The sequence below is a fragment of the Xiphophorus maculatus genome, chromosome 4 (genome assembly GCF_002775205.1).
Source record: "Xiphophorus maculatus strain JP 163 A chromosome 4, X_maculatus-5.0-male, whole genome shotgun sequence".
NCBI classification, from domain to species: domain Eukaryota; kingdom Metazoa; phylum Chordata; class Actinopteri; order Cyprinodontiformes; family Poeciliidae; genus Xiphophorus; species Xiphophorus maculatus.
In genome coordinates this window covers 32,167,989-32,194,190 of record NC_036446.1, presented here as the reverse complement: position 1 = coordinate 32,194,190, position 26,202 = coordinate 32,167,989, and the positions used below count along the sequence as shown (strand labels likewise).

General features: G+C 38.2%; 1 protein-coding gene across 1 annotated transcript in view; it reads right to left on the bottom strand.

Moving 5' to 3' along the window:
- The window catches only part of LOC102233331 (neural-cadherin-like), a 322,632-nt gene that overhangs the window by 11,033 nt on the left and 285,397 nt on the right, over positions 1 to 26,202 (bottom strand). Inside the window, exon 35 of the mRNA XM_023332302.1 lies at positions 19,058 to 19,302. Within this exon, the coding sequence (XP_023188070.1) occupies positions 19,058 to 19,302 (245 nt within the window). The remainder of the gene's footprint in view (positions 1 to 19,057; positions 19,303 to 26,202) is intronic.

Genomic DNA, 26,202 nt, shown 5'->3' with positions numbered 1-26,202 from the left:
TACATCTGTGTTCTACTGAACAAACTGAGCCTATAACAAGAAGCTACAAGGGATCCATGTCACATAATTAATTGAAGTTTATGCGCTAATTAAACTCATTAATGAATCCAGTCTAAAGCGGCAACTTGCCTCAGACATGAGTAATATCAATTATTAATGAGGGAGGGCATGGGCTGGAAAAACTCTGCAGTCGTGTTCCAACACAATCCAGAACGGCACAGGATCTGTCTCGTTTGAGTCGCCATAGCAACGCCAAACCTGAAAACTATCAAGTATTGATTATGCACTTTAGGTCACCTTCCTTCTTTTTTGTCTGCTAATATTTGCATGCTAACTGACATATTAGAATGCTTGTCCAGAAGTTGTACAAAAAATGTACACTGGTCATTAACACCATTAAATATTAGTGAGTAGACTTTAAGTTTCTGTGAGCTTCAGTTCAATTCAAAGATACTTTATTTATCCCAAGGGGAGAAAAAAATGTTCTCATAACTTATGTTTTCAAAGTATCTTCAAAGTGTCATTGTGGCTAGTGTATCCTGGTTGTCATAACAACGTGACACCTATGTATCTGGGCAGCAGAGACGGTATTCCACGGGATGACATCATCAGTTGACGGCAAGCACTGCTAATCCACCTCCTTTGCTTTTGCCGCTCCTCTTTAAATTTGGAGACGTTGGAGACGAGGATCTGATCCTCACCAACGTTTTGACTGAAGGAAGAAATGGTTTGAACTTCCTGTTCAGCTCCTCTGGGGTTTGGAGTTTTATTTAAGCTTTTGGGGATGCAAATCACTTGTCCACAGTTGTACAATAACATTGTTGCCATAGTTACGCATCATTACTGTCCAAATAATTTTTAACAGTAGGAACAAGAATAGATACAGTTCCAGGTGCACAGCATCCAGAACCAGAGGGAATAATTGTCAAAAAAAAAACAAAAAAACATGAATCCCTCAACCAAAATAATGATGAACAAAAGTCTACAAAACAAAACAAACAAACAAAAAATCTGAACTAATGTGACAGAATGAGCTTGGAATTGAACAAGGTTGTATTTTAGACTCCAGTTTACTCCCGATGCATCAGGTTTAGTGTGGAATAAACACCTTCTACAAATTTGGAGACTTCAAGACAAATGTGATCTAGTTGATGCAGCTTATAGCAGCACTGTTTCCCTCAGGAACAGGATCTGTTTACATGCAGCGTCGCTCCCTTTGGCAAAGCCTGCAGCTAAAAGTCCCTACATGAAGATCTGTTATTGATGTCACAACCTGCCATTCCATTAGTGCACATTTTTTACTGTTTTTTTTTTTCCTTTATTGTTTTCTTTAGATTTATTCATATTAAGTATTTCGATTTTGAAAATAATATGCTCAACTTCAAAACGTAGCTTTTTGTTTTCTTAAATAATGAACAAATATTGGTTTTTGCTTCTTCTTCGTCTTTGAAACAAACAAGCATGGGATGGGACAACGACTCGGTTACATACTCCCATTTGGCGCAGCACAAAAAGTCAACATGACATGTGAAGGGAAGTGCAGGAAGAACAGAAAGAAATCTGATGTAGAGCCACTGTGAAGATGACTGCTGGAATCAATACCCTGTGCATTAGAGCTCAGGCCCACATGAAGGGGAAAAACACACACCACAATAACTCACGAAGCAAACAAACAGCAGCGAATATGAACTGTGTTCCTCTTTGGTTTATGGCGGCAGAGACTGTGTTTTCACGCGTCTCCGCTTTCCGCTGCTTTCCTCGGCGGAGCCGTGTGCGCCAAACGGGTGTGTGTGAGTGTGTGAGCATGAAGTGGCTGGAATGAGCTCCATGGAGAGGTGAGCGGGGAAGCTGGGGGTCAGGGTGTACAAGATGTATCTGTGCTGTTCAAAGCCCTCTCTGGAGGGAAAACAGAGAAATGGAGAAGTTGATCGGTATTTCTGACAGGGCGTTTGTGAGCTTAAAAGAGAGATTATGTGTTTATCTGTTTACAAAGCCTCCAAGGTCCTGCGCTGTCTTTGACCATCTTTTTATTGGTTTAACTCTCTCACTCTCTTCTCTGCACCACTGACCACCACTTTCTGGCCAGAATCTTTTTTTAGACATCAACTTCCTGAACTCATGCAGCCAACCTGCTTTTAAAGTGGTTTTCCAGTCATCATCTGTTTTTTGCACAATAACCAATGCATTAGCCCACTATGTTGCCATAACTGCAAGCCTAGCTTAGATGCTACAGGTACTCCCATAAGATAAAAAAATAGATATATATGTAGTAAATTATATGGTAGTGCTGGCAAAAACAAAGGTAAATAATTGTATTGAAAACTTGCAGTACAGCTATATCCTCAAGGCAGCTAACAGCTAGCATACAGCGCTAACAGAAGTAGAAGACTCACTGCTACTATCAGATTAATGGCCAGGATGTGATTATCAACACGCAACATTCATGTCTAAAATAAGCTTTGCTGTCATTTCAGTGTTATTTGATGAGTCTTTCAGAAAATCCCTCTTGATACTGCTGGAGGTTGCTGAAGCATTCATCCTTAAACGCTCTGTGCTAACGGACATTAATGTGGGCATATTCCAGAGAAAAATCAAATTTAACCAGACACTTTGAAGAGGCTCTAATGAGGGGGATGATGTAAGGAATCCTGTGAGTTAATACACACACTAATACACACTAGAAAAGATTACATTAAGATTTTGACTTGTTTACTTGCAACTTCTGCACAACTGAATTTGGACTACAAAATGACTGCGAGGAAAAAAATGGCAGATTTACAAAACTGATTAGCCAGAAGTCATGAGCTTGTTTAGCAGATCCACAGTAAATACGGTGGCGTCATAGACAAGAACATTATAGCACAACTACTCAGCTGGTAGGGTCATAATTTCATGTAAAGTTTGTATTACCAGTTCAGGTGGTGGAAAGATAAGGGTGACATTCCCTTACGGACACTTTGGGCCCTTAACACCAACTTAGCATTGTTCAAATGCTAATACTGACTAGCGTTTTTTTCAGCGTCCTGTAGAGAACTTGGACAGGTCAGAGGTGAACACTCTCAACAGGGGATCCATTGTACTTTGAGAGGTTCAATTGGCACTAAATGAGTGTGTGTGGGGGGGCGTGTGTGTGTGTGAATGTAATGAGATTTCCAGTCAGAAAAATCAATATCCAAGCTGGCCTGCAATGAGATCAGTGTCTATGAGTGCATCAACACAAGTCAATAACACAGCATAGATTTTACCCCATGAAACTATAATTCTGTTTACTGCATCCATCTCTCTGTGTGTTTGATCTAGCACTGCTCACCTTCACTGCTCTTAATGTGCTGCCGTTTGATGTACGCTTAAAGGCCAGCGCCAATATGCAGTTTATATTCGCCAGTAAATATCCGTCTCAAAGTCATTTCTCCTCTTGTTCCCACTTTTAAAATCTAGATTTAGAGAAAAATAATTAGCTGCAGGAAGTGGATTTCTATGGGAGTTCACATCATTCCTCAGACGCTGTAATGAGTGCCAAAGAAAAGTAACTGAATTGGAAGTTCTTATTTCTACTTCTTAAAGAAATATATTTAGTTCTAAGGCCAGTAAAACCTTCAGTAAAATCAAATCAATTCCTCGAATAAAGGCAGGGATCTGTCCGGTTCCTTTCTACCTGCAGTTTGCTTTTTGTCCTTATTTATCAGATCTGTCAGTCTTTCTCTCTCCTTCTCTTTGTTCTGGGCACAACCTCAGCAGCAGGGTGTTAAAAATGCATCTGTTTGGTCGGACATGGGCTTGCAGGATTCAGTACAATCCAATAGAAAATGGAAACTTGTCGTGGTAATCAGCATTTTTCTATTTGCAACTGCTGCCTGACAAAGCACCCAGAAAGTATCCACAGTACTTCTCTATGTAACAGAGCTATCCCAAATTTTATTACATGAATCTGTTTCCTCCAAATTCTGCTCACAAATACCCCATTATGTCAGTGTGAAAGAAATGAAGAAAGAAAGAACGTAAGAAGGATAGGAAAAAAAATGCTTCACTGAGAAAATGTTAAAAACTATCATTCTGTACATCAGTATCAAATTCATTACCAATGTTGAGCCCAATCGATACCAATCTGGAGAAAATGACACAATTAATACAAACTAAATCACAAAAAGCTTAGAATATATCATAGATCAATTCAGCTTCTCCTCCTGCTGTCTCCGTATCTCATCCACAACTTTCCTTTAACAAACTTCTGCCTGTCATTACATCTGATCTGATTCAAATAGTATACTCTCATCAAGGTGTTTAAAAACAGCATTTATCAAACCACTGATAAAAAACTATCTGGACAAATCACTACTGCAGAATTACAGGCCGATCTCCAACCTCCCATTCATCAGCAAAATGATTGAAAAAGTTCAACGGCTTCCTAACGGTGACCAACCGCCTCGATGTCTTTCAGCCTGGTTTCTGTGTCACCACAGTAATGAAACTGGCCTAGTCAAAGTCTTCAGTGACATCCATATAAACTCCTGAAAGAGACATGAAAGCAAGACGAACACCAGCATAAAACGGGACAAATGGTTTACAAAAAGTAACTAAAAACAAAACCAATCAGGATTTTGACATACTTAAAGAACGCTACACAAGGAAACATAATAAAATATGGAATAAATACTATTTATGACCAGAAAATCAAGAATCATGACAAACAGGACAGAAATGGACTGCCATCAGACAGGACTTAAGATCCAAGATACTGAACACAAAATTGATGTACTTGTTCAAAAAAGCCTTAAATTATTCTATTTTTTTTTCTCATTGTGCAGCAGATGTATTTTAAAAATGATAAAGAACAAGAATCGACCATCACTTGTGAACACTGACCTTGGTGTCCAGGCTGTTATAAATTATGAAGTCATATTTATTAAAAAACAGTTAAACTTTAGAACCACTAATCTGTATAATAACTGGTGCTACTCTGACACTGAGCATTTTTGTACATGACAGCACAACCACACAAGTATTGTCTGACACGATGCTTTTTGTCCAGATGTTGTGTTGGGTTATTGATCAGGACTGACTTGTTTATTTCAAAGAAACCATCAAAAAAGAAACGAAAAACAACAAATGAAAATAAATAAATGTAAGAAAGAACAACAGAAGCTCCTAGCCACACACCCACGCTGAAATAATTCAAGCTTCCATCAGGAATACATTTTCAGTTCAGCCCAAGTTCTATCATACTTTGAATCAATTATGCATCACTGCTGTGTTGTTCAAGGAAAGGCAGAAATAATGAAAAAAAAGACTCTTCACTTCTTTTTCATGTTCAGGGGAACAAGGATGTGGATACCATGCACTGAATGAAATCATTTCAATATTTCAGCGTGGACAAACGGGGACTTCATGTTCACAGAGAACCTCAGTCCATTCCTGAACGTAGAACCCCTCCTGGTGGAGCCCCAGCAGCAAAACGTGAGAAAACTGTGAAAAAGCGTTGCTTTTATTTCTGTTCATTTTGTTTCATCCCAAGTAATCTTGTGAACTCTCTTGAACACGCGCAGCAGAGGTGTCTCGATCCGATATTTATATCAGAAATCGGTCCGATATCAGGAAAAAAACGAGTATCGGATTAAATCTCCAACGAAGATAGAAGAACTCCACCCAGGACGTCGCGTGGCGCCGTGGTTAGAGTGCATGCCACGCATACAGAGGCTACTAGCCGTCCTCACTTCAGGTCCTTTTCCGCATGTTTTCCTCCCTTCTCACTGCCCACAGGAAATCTAAAGGAAGATCTGGCAGAACAACCAATAACACGCTGCCTTTATGGTATCAGACTGAGGTTTAGACTGGATCGTATTACTGAACAGGGCTCGCTTTTCAAAGACTAAACTAACTTTTAATACTTGCATAAAACCGATATTTCTTTCTGTTTTGAACTCTGAAAGCTTATTTTCAGTTGTATGCCTCAAGGCCAACATGGTGGTCATGAAAGATGGACGGTAAATGATGGATGTGCCGGCTGGCTCACAATATGCAACACATAGATGCTTAAAGGCACTTGTGGTTGAAAATCAAGGTTTTAACTCTGACGCAAACATTCATGGTAGTGCAAACAGGTCAGAGTTCATACTGAGCGTTCGCTCTGCTCACTGCTGAACAACTCTGCTAATAAACCAGGTGGGAATAAAACCCTTTAGTAAATCACTGTGATTCTTATAATTGTCCTAAAGTCTAGAAAAGTTGTACAGCCTATCATGGATTAGAGCAAAATTCTTAATTAAAATCTAAGCACTGGTCTGGGTCCAGATAAAACTTTATTTGAATCTGAATACTGAGAGCAGTCTGTCATGTGGGGACCTATGCACTCTAATAGCAATTGAGAAAATGTTGAATTACATACACATTGTCAGCTGTTTGACTATAATTTTAGAAAATTTTGGCATGTCACATATTTGTTACAGATTCAACCCAAATCTACACATTGGCAGAGCTGGAAAAGCAACAGTGGTACGCCTACTTGCATAACAAGAAGGTATTTTTGTCATTTGATTTGGTTTATGAGGATTTAATGAATTTGAGAAAAACAAATTAGACATAGTTTAAGCACACACGCACACAATCTTTGTTCACAGCACCCCTCAATTCTAATTGCTAATAGAACTGACAGCCCATAAGATCAAGAACATGCAGATCAGTGACAGGCAGGAATATGTGAAAAATAATAAGATAAAGTTTAATGTTATTAGCTGGACAGTGGATAGGTTTTGTAATTATTGGATCTTTTACCTGAAGTTAACTTTTCAGCCAACATGAATGAAAACATGTCATGCTCCTAAAAGATGAACAGAATGGATTCAAATGATGAAATATCCTTTGATCTGAAGAGACAATTTGGACCTATTTAGACTTGGTCCACAAACCTTCCACATGAGTGGCTGTTCATCCAACGCCAAGCAGAATTCCCAAGCACTCATTTCTACACACAACTCATTCATAAAACTTATAAAGTGGTTCAGGATAGAGCCTAATCTATAACATGAATCAGTGAAACCGTTTTATTGTCAACTTACTTCCTTACTGATGGTCAGATGTATGCATCAGAGAGGAAACACTCTCACAAATCAATTGTGACTAGCTTTAAGGGACTAACGTCACCCCTGATTGGACCAGGCCTTGCTTGATCTTTACCTAAATCCCTTCTTATTTAAAAGCAATAAAGGTGTTTAAGGACAAAGTGTTAGTGTGTAACTTAATGTGTCCCTGCAGAGGACTGAACACTCGGAGGGGACCTGTTAGTTGGCATCTTTAAGACGTGGATCATGTTTATGAAGTCGAACTCAATCTCTGACAGACTGAGCTCTACTGGGCTGTGCATATCAAGTAACCCAGAGGTTTCTGAACCAAAGTATACAAGAAACATATTCAGACCAGTTCCTGTGTCACAGAACCAACCCAAATTCTTCAAAAAAGTTATTCAACTCGGCAGTAGAGTTGAATGTCTAACTTCTTAGAAGAAGTTAAACGTTGTGGAAAAACTGATACTACAATACCATCTTAGTAGAGTGCATTCATTCAAGCTTCATACTGGTTTGCTCAAAAGGAATTAAATTTTAAAGTAAACTGAAACACCGCCAATGAAATGTGCTGTGAATCTATCTGGTTTCCTGATGCAACAAGCAGCTGTGAGCCTTACCCTGGGTCTCTGCAATGCCCATACACACCTCATATGCTGCTGCACAGCAGTACTTTCACTAACACTGTAACACGCAACATTCAACAGTCTCCCATGGACTAGAGGAACTAAAGGTAACTTATGTTGTCAATGGAAACCAAAAGCAACAAAGAGTCCACACAGACCACAGAGGAGACGAAGCAATGCCAGAACCTAAATGAGCCGACCATCACAAACTGGCCAAGTTTGTATAAAATATACATAAAATAAAAGTGTTCACCTTTCTTTGGGCACTCTTTTTAAAGGGACAGTATTATGTAAAATCAAATTCTTTTGAGCTTTACATCATGTAATAATGTCATTCCCTCATCAAACACATATCTGGAGTGTTGCCTTAATTCTTTCATGCATGTTTGAGAAGTCCTTTAATCTCCATGGCAACCATTCAGCTGTGCAAAACCCATAGAGACCGAGAACCGCCTTAGTTCCTCCTCTGAGCTGCAGTTTCCAAACTTCAGAGGTCTGACCCCCAGATCCTTCAGACTAGCCAGCAGCAATTAGCAAACAGCTGGTGCTACTGCAAATCTGTCGATCTCCTTACAGTATAACCTACTTTTCAGTAGTACACTGGTGAAAATGTTGTTAAAGGGTTCATATTGGAGGGATGCTGTGATGACTTCCTGAAGGCGGAGTTTCAGAAAAAGGTTTTAAAGAGACAGGGGCCCAATTTTAATTTGTTTTAAGTTATACTTGGTATTTACAGCATTTTTATAACAACTCGGTACATAGTTGGTGATAATGCTATAAAATTATTCTGTGTGGCTGGATAACGCATAATATTGCTCCTTTAATTTGCAACAATCCTGCCGTTATGCAGAGCCTCACAAACACATTCACACCTCTTGACCTCTGGTCACATACAGCCACAAACCCCCAATGTTTATGGTTGACCGATATGAACCTGACTAGGAAAGTTATTCATCTTGTTCCAAAGGAAAAATAAAAGTGTGGAGTGAACATATATTCATCCCCCTTTTCTCAGACACCCCCAAATAAAACCCAGTGCCATTTCAGGAGTCGTCTACAGTTTAGACAAACAACCTCTAAAGCTTTAAACATCACAAACCTATCAAGAGATGACAGGTGGGAGAATCTGTCAGCAAGACAACTACACACAAATCTAACCTTTAAGCCAAAAAGAAAAAGAAGCCAAAGGAAGTCCTGTATAAAGCCATGCAGGGTGCATGAAGGACATGTGGAAGATGGTGATGATAAAAACTGACATTCACAAATGCTTTCCATCCAATGACTTATTTTTTTAAAAAACTTTTTACTTTTAATAACTTTCTTATACAAACATATACACATGTCCGCCTTTGTCACATTTCACATTTTATTAACATCTTATATACACAGACCATTTTACACATTTACCTCACAATAAGATTGACAGGCTGTCATCTGGGGACTATCGATGGAGGAAAAACAGAAATACATTTGGCTCAGATAAACAGTAGCCCCATTAAGAGAAACCAATATTCATTGACAACATCCATGAATATATAAATCCACAATAATTACAGTGAAAGGGACGACAGTAGACATAATGAAAATAAAGACTAAAGTAATAAAAGAACATAATAATACTAATATAAAATAAACTCAAAAGGTAAGCAAGCAAGTAAATAGAGTTGTCAAGGTTACAATATGAATCTAATTATGGGTTTCCACTTAGACTCAAAGGTCTCCATCTTAAGTTGGAGTCTAGATGTTGTTTTTTCCACAATGCTGACCTTTTTAATTCTCCACTGTGTAATACTGGGAGGTCGTGGTCTTAACCAAGTATATGTTATACACTTCTACGCAATCAGAAGCAAAACTCTAATCAAGTATTTATTGTTATTGTCAATCATCTTATCAAATTATCCCTAAAATATATACATAAAATATATAATAAATGCCTAAAATGCTTCTTATATCTGTTTGCTCATTTTTCCAAAACTCACCACCTCATCCAATGAATTTTAAGATCATTTGCAAAGACACATGGGAAATGTATCATTCTTTTATGGGAAAAACTAATGCAGACATAACCTAGGAGGTTTGCAGGTGTAGCTTTAACAAAAGGTGACTATAGAACGTGTCAACTCAAGGACTCTGAATGCCAATGCACATCAGACCAAAACGTTGAATCATTTTTCTTTGGAACTGTCTTATTTAGGAGCTACTGCCCTTCCTCTGCTGCTCCGACTCAAACACATGAAGTCAGCAAAAGATGTTTTTGATGGTCTTTAAAAAAAAAAAAAAGAAAAAAAAGGTCTCTTGCTGCTACTTAAATTTCAGAGAGAGGAATGCTTGACCAATCGAGCGCGGAATGCTCCACCGATTGAAATTACTACCAGAACCCCTGCAGCATTGATCTCAATTTCTGCAGGTTTGAGTAAACAGCACCTTATACGCCTACAAATCAAGTAATTAACACTTAAAACAGAACTGAGCTTCAACGGGATCAAGGTTGGATGTCGCATTTAATACGAGCCTGAAGCTAAATTGCAAGGGAGAGCTGTGGAATAAAGGTGAAAAGAGCAGAGAGAGAGAGAGAAATGATCATTTGAACTGTGTCTGACTAGTTCCAGGGTGTGAAGGAGTTGCCCTCTAAAATACCAATGAGACACGCAGACATTGCCAGAAGCTGTGCACACTTTCACCATCCTCCTCAGAACTACGCAGCTCCTGGTTTCCTTTTTTCTAATGAAAAAAAAAAGGAAAAAGAATGTTGTGTACCACCTCTGCTGCATAATCTCATCAGTTCTCTTTTGTTTTCCTCTGATAATTTTCATTGTCCTGTTGTATTTTTGTCACGCTCTGATCTCTTCCACTGTTCTCTGCCTCCGTCTTGACTCGGCTCTTCTGTTGCAGCGTCCTCAATTAAACAGAGGGAGCCTGTCAGCGGCAATTCTCTCTGTGTGACTGTGCCCAAGGCAAGTTTCTCCTTTAGGAATAGATTTTACGGAGCTAAAGGTATAGGAAGATGAATATTTAACAGACAAATACAGACAGTCAGGAAAGAAAAAAAATTGGATTTTAATACAGGCAAACTAGACACTAGTGTGTTCCAAGTTCATCCGCCTCCAGGGAGGAAGTGAGGCTGGTGCAGAAGTTTAGCAGCTACAAAATTTCTGCTGCTCCTTTCTGACCTTCTTGTTATGAAAGCGTAAATATCAAGAAAACAGCTTTATCTTCAGTCCATTCCTAGTCATGGAACACTGGCCTTATCAAATGCAGGTCTATGAAACTTCGGAATATGATTCTTAAAGGTGTTCAAAGGATTTTGTATTAACAGCTGACACACCACGGTCCAATCATTAAGTGCAGACAGCTACCAACACAGCAGGAGTAAGACTCCTGAAATACACAGCAGCACTTTTTCATATTGTATTTCTTCCAAGAAGAAATACAACATAACCTGTGAAGTGCTTAATTTTAATGCATGAATCAAATCCGTGAAAGAGTCAAAGACTTTGATGGTATTATGATCGACCACTTTATTAAAGTCCAATATACTGGCACAAAAAAAAAAACAGTTTCTGTCAGAACTGCATCTCTGAAAGTCAGAGATGCAGAGATTTTAAGACCTTTTTAATGCCACCTTGAATGAAATTTAAAATTTATAAAACTATAAATACAACGGGTGGTTTGGGGATCCTGCTATAGTACAAGCAAGCATAGTAAAGAGTGTGACATTTCCGGGGTCGGTTTATGGCTCTCAGCAGTGGCTTCGTCCTCATACTGTATGTGGCTCTCTACAACCATAACTCTTGTAGAGACAAACTTAAAAGTTTTCAAGTTTTTCTGCATAGAACACACCCAAAAACCAACATCATCCTCAACTGGAGATACATTTGCTCTTAGAGATACATGGGAGACACTCCATTCATTTTCTATGGATCTTGTACAATGAGGTGGCGATCTTTAGCCATGCTCCAGCTAACCACCAATGGCATTCATTGATGTGGAATTTTGTGCTTGTACATGTGGATGTGGACATGTAGGCTTATGACATGACACAGGAAAGCTGAAAAATGTTTTTTCAGGAAAGCTGAAAAAAACTTTTCTCGCTGTCATCGCTATTGAGTCCCGTGTGTTGGGTTTCACCCAGCATGGAGTGGTCAATGTCAACTTGCTCTTGCAGCACACCTACAATAATTTAGAAAACACATAAACATATTCCCAACATATTCTACAAATGCCCCAAAATGCACAAAATTCCACATGAATGAATGTCATTGGTGGTTGGCTGGAGCATGGCTACAGAAGTAAGAAGTAAGATCTACATGTTATTAAAATTAGTGATAGTGAACCAACTGCCCTCCAATAGGCCTTGGAGGGAAACAGTAATAAAATTATCTATCAATGGAAACTATTTTATATTGTTAGGAATTAAACAGTTTAGCAATGGAATGGAGGAAATTAATAATCACACTGTGGATAATAAGAGGAACCGATAAATTACAGAAAAGCTGTATGTACATAGATTCTGTTTTACAAACAACAGTTTCACATAAAATGATCATTTCTTGGCTCTATAACTAATCCACAATTAAAGTTTTTCCGACCAAAAGCCACCAGTGAATCCTGTTTCAGTCTGTTGTCATGAAAAAAATCCCTGATTGTCAACCAGCACAATGTCACTGTGTGAAGGATGGCAGTGACACCAGGCCAGCAAACCTTTGGGGATTCTGTCAGAACCTGCACTTCTTTTTATTCCTGTGCTTAGCTGAGTGTGACACTGTCATTTCTAAATGAGCAGTCCTGGAGCCTGGAGGCTTTATGTAGAGTCATGGCCGATACCAGAACAGTCTCTTCTGAGAGGTCAGTGATGGTTTTTCCAGTTTGCTGCAGCTCAGATGACCATATAGGTACAAATCATCTATAACCACATCCTGCTCATCATATTCAATCTTCTTGATAGTTCTGTGATTTGGGATTTATTCATCGTTGTCTATGTGTCATTTAAAATGACTGTTTGAAGAAACTTTATGACAGCAACATTTCATTTTTCTTTGTACTTAATAAACTATTTTTAGATGAATTGTTCCATGTTTCGGCCGCTCCCACTTTAAATTTTTAACTTCCCTCATATATACACCAACCAGCTGTTCATATGCAGATTTCTGGCCACTTGGATAGTAATGCATGTACAGTAGCTGCATTTTACTTACGAATGTATGTAAATCTTTGTTGATGTTCTGCTAATGTCAAAACACACACAGCAATTTGGCAATTACTCAGTTTCCATTAAATAAGAAATGTAATTAAAATCGCACACAATTAATAATTTTCGGAATTCCAATTTGTGCAATTTTATGCTTAATGGCAATGCAGCAGGTGTCGTGGAAAAATTAGGAATTCTCCATTAAATATTTGGTTCTTTCAAATGAAATGCTAACATATCTTTTGGGTTCAGACAAAAGAACTGGTAGAAAACTACAGATGTTACTACTGGCACAAACGTGTTTGTTTTTCCCAGACAATGTGCAGCTGGCTCCACCAGAGCTCTCACCGCATCACAGTTTATAAAGTTGTGTGTCATTCCACACAACATGTGGAGTGTTGTGTGGATTTGTACACCTGCAAGTGTACAAATTAGAGGGGCTGAATACAAATGTGGCAACTACCAAAATACAGTATTAAATCCATAGTTAAGAATCCATAACTATTCTGTAAAATCATCGACTACAATTTCCCCAAAACGGAGCATACATAGCCGCTCCCATGTAGGCGGGGCTTGTTGCTCCAACGCCTGAATAAGACCCCCTCGTCTCCTCTGATTGGCTGATAGATGATGAGTGCTAGCACCAGGTCTGAATATATTCATAATTCATAAAAAATAAAAATTATGGTCACAGCCATAATTTTTAATGACTTATTGCATGAACAAGGTTATTCATGTGTAGTTTTAATTTCTATTTCTCATTTTGCAGTTATGTTTTTTTCGACATTAGCAGAATATCTACAAAGATTTGTGCACATTTGTAATAGAAATGCAGCTGCTGTTCAGAGCTGGTTTGCTGCACTGCATCCTCTCCAGTTTCATGAGTGATTTTAATTTTATTTTTTAATTTTATGGAAGCATTGTGATTGCAAAACTATGTTTCCTCTGACCTGGCTGTAAGTTTTTATTTTTTATCATTTTTAAAAAACATTGCTGTCTGTGCTACTCCAGCATCACACTTTCACTTAAGACTTTATTTTCTGGACCATTTAGAATTATCTTGAGACCTTTTTAAATCCCTTACAAGTCGTGCTGAATTTCTCAATACTGTTGAAACTTGTGTTAAGTAAGCGCATGTTTAGAGATATTAGAAAAATATACAGGCTTTGGTTGCATATCCAAATTTATTTAAGTGACCTTTTGTTCCACCCACCCACAGCCTGTGCTGTCTCAGGGTGGTGTTGGACTCTGACCGGTGTGATGGACTCTGGCCTGTTGCTCAGTCTGAAACTATTTGCATCCTTCAGTTCTTTTTAAAGTCAACACTTTTGTTTATTTGTGCAAATATTCTTATTTCTGGAGGCGATAACGATCACCTCAAAGGTCTGCTGCATGCACACCCTCACAATTACAACACCAATCAGTCTAACAATGTAAAATAAATTAGTTATTAAATAGTTATTTACCCACTGTTGCAACATTGGAAGTTATATCACTGTTGAAAGACTAAGAACATACAGTATATCTGCATGTTTTTCAGAAATTTATGGATTAATGAAACCTGAGCAATTTCAGCAGAATGTCAACTAACGTCTGAATGAATGTGGTTTGAAAAGGTTTTTATGTGAGGAATCCCAGATCTAAGAAAGGATAAAATTGTTGCTTTCTAAAGTTTTACTTGCTTTGCAAAACATAATTTTAAACAGGAAATGACTTGACAAAATTTCCTCCAGTTCCAGCTGCAACCCTTCCACCACTTCTACCTTCTACCTCTACACTGAAAAAACCCCCAAAAAACTATTGATATGCTGTCCTTTCCTTGCAGCTTGTGCTTCCTATTAGCACCTAATGCAATGCATCATGCAGTAATTATTACAACTGCTTCTAAGTGTTGTGTGTTTACAGGCCCGTGTTAGTGTAAGTGTGATAGCATTATTCCAACAGCTTAAATACCTACTGCTTTAGTTTACTGCACTTCTCAGAGTTGAGGCAACAATCTGACACTTTTCAGAAATAATTAGAAACATCAGGAAACACACAGCTAATGCGCTGTGTACTAGAAACACTGCAACACCCAAAGTAATGAGACTGCTGCCTGGACACACACAGACGTTAATGGCACGCAGTAGATAAGACTTATTCAATGCCGAGTTAACCAATCCTTTGCAGCGACGTTGTGAAAGCTCTGGTGGAGCCAGCTGCATAATGTCCGAAAAACACAAACAAACCTTCATCCTCCTCCTACTTCCTGTCGTCTTCTCCATCGTTTTCACCAGTAGTAACATCCGGCTGTTGATCATGTGACTTTTGCAATGCAGAAAAAGTGTTTTCATTGCTTTTCATTGAAAAACGTGAGTTTTTTTTCTAAGTTGGAGTGTTCCCATATAGCAAATTTATTTTCTAAATTTATATTTGCACAATTCTGTGGTTAATGGGAACGCAGCTAGAGTTGTGTTTAAATTCAATGACCTACAGAGAACAGCCAATTCCTTCATAAAAGTTAGTGGAAGCAGAAACGAATGAGTTGAGAGAATGCCTGAATACCTTTGGCTATATAATATAAGTTGTAGTCATGCCAGCTATTTAATGAGCATATTAGTAAATGTCTTGAACGACTGCTATATCTTTGTTTACCCAAATCAGAGGGGCTGCATACAAATGTGGCAACTTCCAAAATACACTATTAAATCCAAGGCTCACCCTCCAAAAATACATTAAACTGCAGTTTTAAACATTTACAAATATAAAGAGCCTGGAAACGTGGAAACTTCACTTAAGATCAAGACATGTGAAAATGTTTAGCTCTTCTCACTGTGATATCAAATATGATCTCAAAGTTTTTTGTCTTGTTTTTTTTTTTTTAGAAAAGTAGCAGTGAGACTGTCTTCCTTAAAAGTTTTGTTGTAGACATTGACCTCACTGCATCACACTTAGCCAAAGTCAACCCTCCCAGCATAAAATGGTGTCATCATTCAGTTAACATTATTAGTTGCAAGGTTTTGTCTCTTACTGGAGGATTGCTTCTTCACAACACCAATCATCTGTTAGCCTGCAGGTCTTTGCATCCTGCAGGGCGTGGCCGCAGCACTGTTTGAATCTCAATGTGGCTCGCGCTCATCAGGGGCTCGTTTAGTTTTCAAACTGTCTGAGGTTCAGTTTTAAAAAATGCAGAGTGAAAGCATGCATGAAGGCATTATGTAGAAACAAAGCAAAAATAAATGGTTTTTTGTCCTTCTGCGATACGAACAGACTGCGTCCTGGTGGGCTTACCTGCTCTCCTGAGAATGACTATTATGGATTATTTCTTAAAACACACTGTCACTGTGTGTACACTGCTTCTCGGTGTACAAAAACAGAATTGAAGACTCCGAAAGATCCAGATTGTTTATTCTACTACAGAAAGTCAATGGCAGGAAGTTCTGGTAGGACAGCAGATCTCTTAGAAGATTTAGAAAACAATGTTACCAAACCTGACAAGCACAAGCTTGTCTGTATCCTCACTAAAACACGGCTCATAACAGCTGCATCATCACACCAACTACAGTGGGATTATTTTCTACTAGCTTTACTTTCAGGACTCTTTCTACACCCTTTGCAAGTTTTATTGTTTCACAGAATGAAACCCACTAAAGCATTTTCTGATCTACCTGAGAAAATTCTCAAACTCATCCTTTTCTTGTCAGTTTGCCAAACAAGCTGCTAACAATTAATTGATTAGCTTATCAAGTTACCCAAGGTTGACCAACCCTCACGATTTTGGACTGACGGAGCTTTTCCTTTGATTCTCACTCTTATTTTTTACACGTCAAACAGGAAAAGTGTCACAGAATTCTGACTTTGTGAATTTTGATAACTGTTTGCTTTTAAGGTACATAAAACCGTTTGGACTTTAGATAAATTTAAACAATAATTGATTTCACTGGCCAAGAGCTAAACCTAATTTAATTGTATTTGTAGAGTTCATCTTTTGATAGACACATCGAAGCCATATTTAAGGATATGCAAAATATCAGCATCAACATCCGATGTTAGCCGTTTTCAACATTTCAGAATCGGTCCTGAGTAAAACTGGGCGTGTATTAATAACTGATGGTTATTTCCATCTTGTTGCCATTTGTACGTGCATTGTGAGAGGGGAGGGAGTTGACCATGTGTTATTTGTTTGGTCATGTGACAATGAGAGTGATGAGGTTTTTAACTGAAGCAGAGAAGCAATCATAGTGGTGTAGTCGACAGGTTATTGCAATATTTGCACCATTGGTAAATATCGGCTATCGGCTGTAAACATAATACACAATGTAAATGGGGTACAGACTTAAAAAAACATGCTTGACATAATTTCTTAAAATGCATTAAAGCATAATTAAATGCTTCTTAAAATTGGTGATCAGAACCTTGTTGCATCTTTCTACTGTCATATTGATTAATATATTTTGAGGTTAAAAGGCCTCCTTGCCATTACCTCCTTTTGTCTGTATTGGATTCAAGTTGCGACTCCAAAAAGTGTTACTTCCAGTAAAAAGAGACATGTTGATAAAAATAAAAAATGAGGAGTTTAAACCAAAATCCGGCATGGTTATGAATAATCTTGGGCCCAACTGTAGATTACACCAAGCAGAAAAAAAAAAAATCTCAATCTGGCTGTAAATTTCTGATCAACCTCTTAATCTGTGGATCTGTTTGTGAAACTTTCATTTCACCAATTTAAATATGGGTGAATGAATGTCACCTGTCTGACGTTCATCAGACAGGTGAGGTTTCCTGCCGTGGTGGACACACTGATATTCCCGCTGATGATTGTTCATCTAAAGTTGCATCTGAGAATATTTTAAATTCTAAAGTTTTCCGATGTTTGCAACAAACAAAATGACTGTTTAAATAGGCCAAATTCATCTCTACTGTAACCCCTTAATAAACATTTACAAATCAAATGTTGTTCCAGGCACAACTAATGGAACCAATCCAACCAAGGGTTTATGAGTAGGTTTCAGACAGAACACCTGAAATAGCTCGAAGCCTTGACAGTGACATTGCATAGTGAGAGAAACGGTGGCAACTACAGCTTCAAACTGCAAACCTAAGAATATTAACAAACCTGAGACCTTTGGCCAGGAGGCCTGAACTGAGATTCCTCAGGAATGCTGAATTATTCTCAGACTGCAGAAGTTGTGAAACACTGAATTTTGTGATGCTAGATGTAATATTAGCTGCACTGAGCTCATTGAATGGTTCTTGTTTCATTTGGTTATTTCAAAGAGATGCTAGTCTTTTCATGGATGTTGAATACTTTCAGGTGAAACACTACACACACATACACACACACACACATCTCAATCATTTAGTTAGCCTTTTTCCATACAACAGTCGCTGAGAGCAACAAAAGCTGTAGCCTCAAAGCTGTAAAACACAGAGTAAGGCCTATCTTTATTTCCTGTCAACATAAAGCCAGATATTTCTCAATTTTTTTTTAAATCACAGTTTTTTTAATAACTTGTTTTCTGTTTGTTTTTTCAGAAGTTCACACTTTCTGTATGCAAAAGTGAAAGGCTGGGTTCCCCGGCTCAATGCGATGCCCTAGGCTACAATTTGAACTTTTTACCAGAAAAACATCCTTAAATTCAGTCACTAACACTTCCCCAGCTGTAAGAGCAAAGTAAACAACTTTAGTTTACAAGACACTAAGGAGAATTTGGAAATATACCAGCTTTCTATCCTTATGTGTATGGCAGGGGAAAAAACATCAGTTGAACATAACATTTGTACCTCTGCTTTTTCAGAAATTTCAATTAGAGAGCGGCGATACGTGAAGCAGTTCCTCTTGATGTAAAACTGTCTAAATTTCACCAATTTTATGACAGAAGGACAACAAATTCTCAAATGAAGAGGACTAATTTAGCAGCTTGGTAACATGTACATGTACTGTATATTTAGAAACATTGGAAAATGTGTTCTAACCTTTTTGGTGCCAAACAGTACTGAAAAGATCTGAGAGCAAACGGCTAAACATGATACAACATTTACAAATATAGAATGTTTTTCTTCAGGATATTCCTCCATGATTTTTATGTTGAGGTTACAAGGGCAGAGTGGAAAGTTATTTTAAAATATGGTCCAATAGAGAACCCACCAGAACGACACTTAATGAAACCAAACTAAACCTGTCCAGATGCAACTGAAGCAACACTTACCTAGCAACGCCATGAAGCAGATACAGATGGCAAAGAGCGAGCTGAAGCTCAGGCCCACGTCCTCCCTATAAACAGCCAATGTCGTCTCACAGTGGCGCCCCCTGTAGCCCTCCGGACAGTGGCAGGTGAATTTAGAGGGTGACTGGGCCACGCAGGTTCCCCGGTGACAAGGCCGTGTAGCACATAGCGTGTACACACAGGACTTTTTGGTGCCGTTCACACGGATCATGTGACCAGGAGGACACCTGCAAAACACGAAAAAAAATCAGAGAGGAAAAAGAGATTTAAGTAATTTAAAAACCAAAAACCACCCCAAACATATTCAAACATTATTTGTCACAGTTTAAACTGCAGTAGGTAAAAAATCTTTTTATTTTACTTATTTGTTACAATTGTCACCATGACCTGACAGTAGAATATAAGAAAGATAATCTGTGAAAAAAATGGATCTCCTCTGCCTTCTTCATGCGGTCCATCAGACCACAGTCAAAAACAACCAATAAGAGCCAGGAGGAGGGTCTTATCGCTGTCAATCAAACTCATGTACATGCTGCTTTTTCTACTGGTATTGATTATGTGTCCATTGTATGTTTTGTTATTGATTTATTGTTCAGCACTGCATGAATGCACACAGTAATAAATGAAACACATGACACACTAAATCACAGCTGTGGAAAACGTGTACCCAAAAGTAACCATAAGCTGGTCCATTTTTAATCTCCCTTATTAAAAAATTTAAATGGTTTGGGGATTAAAACTATTTCTTTAAATATACGTTGGACAGCTACTTTGATTCATTTATCTGAGAAAATTTGACTCATTACCACCCACATCTAATCTTATGGAATATTTATTACAACTTCCCACCAGTGGAAGAAGTTAATTACTCCTTTAATCATTGATCTTACAGGGATGTAGACTTTAATAGAGAAGGAACGGCGGGAGATGAAAACGCTGACTGTGGTACTGGCAGTAACAAGGGTGATTTTATGCAGATGGGGCCACATTTTCTGCTTCACTTCAGAAAGCACTACCGTAATTAAAAGCTCATTTGGGTGAAGCAACTTAAACAAACACTTTATGAGAGCCGCATCTCATTCAGTGTCTATGGAGCAGTTCTGGGCGCCACATCCTGATGCTATCTGAAATGAGTTTTGGGTCTTCTCTCTGGTAAGGTGCTCATGCTTTGAAGTAATGGCTTAACTTCACAGAGAAAGAGCCACAATATATTCTGAGCACAACTTTCATTCATCTCATTATTGTTTGTCTTCTGCCACTAAACAAAGAAATGGAGAGTCAATGTAGTGTGTCTTCCGCCAAGATGGGTTATTATTCTGCAATCATGCTCACATCAAAATAATCTGTTTAGCTATTTACACTTGTTGGATTGTCAAGATGTGTTTCCAATACTATTATTTGTATAAAATGACATCTGTGATTCTTTATTTGGTGAAGAGGAGGCGTGTGGCAGCTCAGCTCTCGCTCTAGCAAATAGAAAGCAGCAAAGAAAGGTGGACAGTTTGGATTCTTTTCATTCTACTTGATCCATACCACATTAGCTTCTTCCTGCCTCAAGATAAAATTAAAGCCTAATTAGTAATTTGCTGAATTCTAATTTTTCTCACAAGTAAGGCTTAATAAACTCGAATCTTATCCAAGTTCACTTGCTTCAATACAGTAATTGAAAACAAATTGTACATACAGTGAAACATTTTAAGTGATAATATCAGTTATTTCAACATAGTTCAAAAACACTGTGCAATCCGCGCTGCCATCCCTGCAGTGATTGGATGTTGCCATGGGGATGTAGCTCACCAGCAGACTTTTGGAACAAGCACTTCCCCTCCAAAGCAGGGGGTGGCAGCAGTGATAATATCACTTTGCTACTTGCTGCTGGCTTGTGGAAGCGGCTGATCTGTGAAGCAGAAGCTTGGAAACTGAAGCTCTGAGTACAAACTTCTACCTGGGTCCACCCAGGTGTTTTGCACAGGTAAATGGTTGTCATGGATATTAAAGAATTTCTCAAACATGAATGAAAGAATCAAAGCAACACCCCAGGTAAGTTTTGATGAAATAATAACATTATAACATGATGGAAAAACTCCAGAAATTAGATTTTACACAACAGGTTTCAAATCTATCAAAACCTCAACACATTTTAAATCAAGTTTTAGGCAGAGAATCGCTGCTCTATCTACTTATTTTATTTATTGGGAAGAAATCACAGAAATTCTTCAGACCTAAAAGTGAGTAGCAGTTCTGTTTTTAGTGGGTGTCGACCGTTTCATCTGAGGGAAAAGAAAATCTATAGTCTCACACTCTTTAATGTGAATTATAATGTAGGTTGACGCTGTTTCACATCATGGAAGATACACACAATGTTTGTATACATCCACCCATGGGCATTGGAAATACAGATATGAGGCAGACTATATGAAATATGGATTTTTTTTTTTTCCCTGAGAGAAACAAAAGACGATTAATATGAGACCCCCTTTGGAATCAACACTGAAGTCTCCAAACATCCAGAGTCAGCAGTGGGACTGTGATGTGACCACACTCTGGAATCCATGGTGCTGTACTGTGATGAGCGACTAGAAGCTCCTATAGTTCAGAGCCTCCTTCCTCTGAATGTGGCTTCTCTGCTCTGGTTCAGTCTGACCCATAAACCTACTATTATCTTCAGACTTTGAGACTCTAATGAGGAACAAAATCACTCTGATCTCATATTAATTCCTGAAAATTCCAGGTTTTGATGTTGCCATTACAGCCATTACAGATTGAACTCAGTGTTGTTTTAGACACTATTTTGTTGTATATCATGGTGTGTTTTTTTCAGGCTATTTTCTGCAGAACAGAAAGTTTGAGAGTTTTAATGCCATGTTTTTATTGTAAAAAAAAACAACCCAACAACAATTCAACACTGGTGAGTGTTTAGACAGTCAATGATGTTGCAATTCTGCTTAGCAGCAAAAACAAAGAGGAATGGATTGTCTGAGGCACACTTCAGATTTAATTTCTGCTGTTCAGAGAAAAAGCCCACTATCCTCATAATGCTGGTAGGAAACACAGTCCCAGCTGTTGGAGAGATATTTCAGAAGATAATTTGCTCTGCTTGGGGATTTGTGTGCCCTCTCCAAAGCTCAGCACTCGGCGTTCATTATGCCTGGCTGCAGACTGTGTAGGTGTTGAATGCAGGACAGCCGTCAGTCAGGCAGACATCACTGCTTCTCTTGTGGTCTCTCTGTTAACACTGCTTTCATTAGCAATGACTAGAGTCTGTGCTTTGATGAGTTTCTTCTCCTAACCTGTCATAACAAAGCAGCTACTATTCATGGCTAATGTTTAATGGTTTTAAAAGATGCGGTGCACACACGGATACACGTGTTTGTTTCTCTATCTTTGTGGGGATTTTCCATTGACTTCTATTTATTTTTACAGCCTAGCTCTCACCAAAAACAGTATTTCACCTCATGGGGACCGGGCTTTGGTACCCATAAAGTAGTATGTGTCAGGAAAACAGTTCCTGCAATGCATCCCACACATAGCACACACACATACACATGTTTTTATATTCACATGTTTGTCACACGCTACATTGGGATGTAGTTGCCAATAAACACAAATTGTTGTTTTAGATTTAACTTTTACCATGTACTTTTCAGTGATTTGATAATAGTTATTTTTATATATCAGTGTTGTTAATCTTTCAGCGTCTAGTGATTCGGTTTAAACTTTTAGGGTCATGATTTGATAAACTATGAGAAACTAGTTTTAATTCAGGATCTAATTTTTCTGTTCAAACGATCAAGAGATTCTGTTTAGCTTAAGTGACCGACAAGAGGAAAAGACAGTGAACACAAATAGAACATTTACTTAAACCTAATATATAAAGTTTATATTTAAACAAAAAAAAAGGGTTGTGCATACATTTCACTTAAATTATCAGTATTAGGTTAGCTTAGATGCCTGTCTTTTTCCTAAATGAATATATAAATTGCTTTTATAAACCTCTACCAAATATACAAAATGTATTCTGACTTCAGTAAAAATACAAAAGATTTATTGAGAACGCATTAGCAACAACAAATGTAACCATTATTAATACAGCAATTATGTGTTAACACTCTGGCTTATTACAACTATGCTTCACTAACTTCTATGTGTTACTTTAGTGAACTAGAGCAGCTCTGGGCTGTGATTGGTTGATGTGTTTTTCTTGTTTCCTCTTAAGATGGTTTCTTGTTTTGTTTAGCATCCGTAGGTTTAGCTTTGCTAATCTTTATGGATTTTTGTATCTAGATAGATAGCCTAGTTCATTAAGGAGAAGTTCTCTCTTGTTTTTGACTCCAAAAAGATTCAGTTAGATTAAAATGCATCAGAAATATTTTTCCTCCTTTGATTTGATTGGAAATCTTATAAAGTACACCAGTAACGCCTAATGAGTGAGAATCATCGGCTTTTATCATAATTATTTTTAATGCAGCATAGCATTTGAGCTACTTTCACTTGTTTGTGTTTTAGCTGTTGAAATCTGCCCAGCTTGGCGTCTCTAGCACCATTTAGATGAGCAGTTTCAGATCACTGGTCATAATAACACAACCAGAAACACATTTCACTAGATCATTCATGGCCACTGGCCATGTGCACGATGGTGTAAAACAGGAACCAGAGGCTAATGGCTCAGCCGTGATCTGAGTGCAATGGGGGGTGACTGATCAGAGAACAACACAGTTCCACTGCCACGACTCAATCAGGATGCAAATCAGCCGTATTATTATTATTTTTTTAAAAACATCTGCTTTTCCTCCTTTCCACAACAACTGTGCAAACAGAGTCTCGGGGAATGTTGACGCTGGAAGGATTTTCCCAGAAAGAAAGGAATACACTCTTCTAAATTTACATCTGCATATGAACAACTCGTAGGGAGCGAGGCCTTCTGTGGGCTACATTTGGAGACAGATATTCTTAACGCTCCCTGAAGCCTGTGCCCAGGCTCTTAGAAACGCAATAAATTGTCATTAAAACACTGAAAAACAGACCTAAATTTAACAACTGCCATGACTTTAATTTATTGACCTTAATCCATTCTTGTATTCTGTGTTAAAAAGAGAAGTAGATTTGCACCCAGCTTTGGCAGGTTGTGGCGTTTTCAGATTTTAATGACAGACACAGCAGATCTTCCGGAGCAGGAATTCTGATTTGTTGCTAAAAGGAGTTAATAAAAAACATTTTCAGCTACAAATTGCTCTCAGCAATTGCTGAGATTTGCTGTAGGAATCCAAAAACTGCTAGTAAAGAGAACATGCCAACTATCAGTGCCTAAATTGTGCACATGCATATTTAAATGGGCAGCATTGTGTGTTTTGCAGGCATATATTGCCATTTTATAGAACAATTAAGTAAATATATCAACTTCAGTTGTTATGAAAATGCTGTATATATCAGACGTGACCTAAAGGAAATATGACATTGTAAATTAGCACCTTGAAATTGGACTCTTGTCTCTTTAAAAACTCCTGCTCTTTCTGAAACTCCGCCTTCAGGAAGTCATCACAACATGGCTCCTATTTAACAACGTTGTTACCAGCATTTCACTGATTAGTAGCTCCTATAATGAGCTCAGCAGATGTGCAGATCCACCAGGTGTTTGCTAATTGTTGCTGGCTATTCTGAAGGAGCTGATTGGGGGAGGTGCGGGGGAAGACTGCTCTGTGAGACGGAAGCTTGGAAACTGCAGCTTGGAAACTGCAGGTTCACAAAGGTTGAATGGTTGCCATGGAGATTAAAGGATTTCTCAAACAAGCATGGAAGAATCAAAGCAACACTCCAGGTATGATTCTGATGAGGGCATACCATTATATCATTATGAAAAGCTCAAAAAAGTCCATTTTACATAATACTGCTCCTTCAAGCGTGTTCATGGTTTCTACATTAGGCTAAATGGATAGCTTTTCTGAGCTTAGGGGCTCGGTGCCAACATTTATTGCACTCTCATCATCTCTTAACGTTTAGTTCAGATGATGGAAAAAGGAACAAATGCACTGGATGAGAGTAGAGAGGTAGACCGTGCATTTGGCAGAGGTAGAAGGTTAGAAAACTCATGAAGAGGAGTCATAGAAATATAACAGATGAATGGAAGAGCTGAGTGTGAGAAAGGGCATTGTTGTTGGGGGGGATGAAGTGGGTGAATGGATCAGGGAAATGGAAAAAGAAAGAGAGGGTGTGTGGGGGGGGCAAGATTAAAAGCTAGAAAGCCAGAAGGCTGGACACACTGATTAGAGACTGATGTTTCCAATAGCAGAGAAATTGCTGGGACTACTGGATGTGACTAAGAGCGCCGTTTGATTGGGTGTGTGTACACCGCGCAACGTTCCCACTGATTCTAATGAGTGGAAAACACAGAGGTGCATATGAAATGTTGATCAAGCAGAAGTTGGAGACCCATCCATGGCATCAGTCATCCACAGAGAGCATCGGTCTCAACTGATTCTGTCACCAGGCAACAGGCTTTCAGGCTCTTATTAGTGTCTGTGAAGGCAGATGTGTTGGTTTTGACTTCTGGAAGGTCGGTTTTTACAACTCTCCACCGTTTATGGAATGTTGACAATGTTTTTGTATCATTTTCATGATACATCATAATCAAAAGAAATATTTATGATCATATTCTAAGTTAAAATATGACACTTTAATAGTAGACAACTGTGAGTGTTACCCATTATTGTGGGCCTTGCAGTTTAGTCACATTATAAAATAATGCATATTTCTGGAGTCAGAGCTACATGGCTGTGGTAACATGGGATGGCCGAATGTGGCAACAAAACAAAAATAAAATTCTGAAGAATATAAAACACGCAAATAAATCTAAGATCTAAGAAATAAATAGGTCTTATAATGTGAAAAAATTGACATTTTAAAAATCTTTTAAGTCTTAAAAAAGTTAAAACTTGTTTATGTTCCATTTTAAACCAGTGAAGAAATTTCAATCTTGGCCACAAAATTCTGTCTTTTTTCTATAATTTCTCTTGCCTGAAAATGCAATAGTCCAAATGAATCACTTGACCTTTTTAGAGATTTTTTTAGCACTAGTGGTATTTATTGAAAGTGATCAGACAGGAAGTGGGCAGATAGAGAAGGTTGGAATA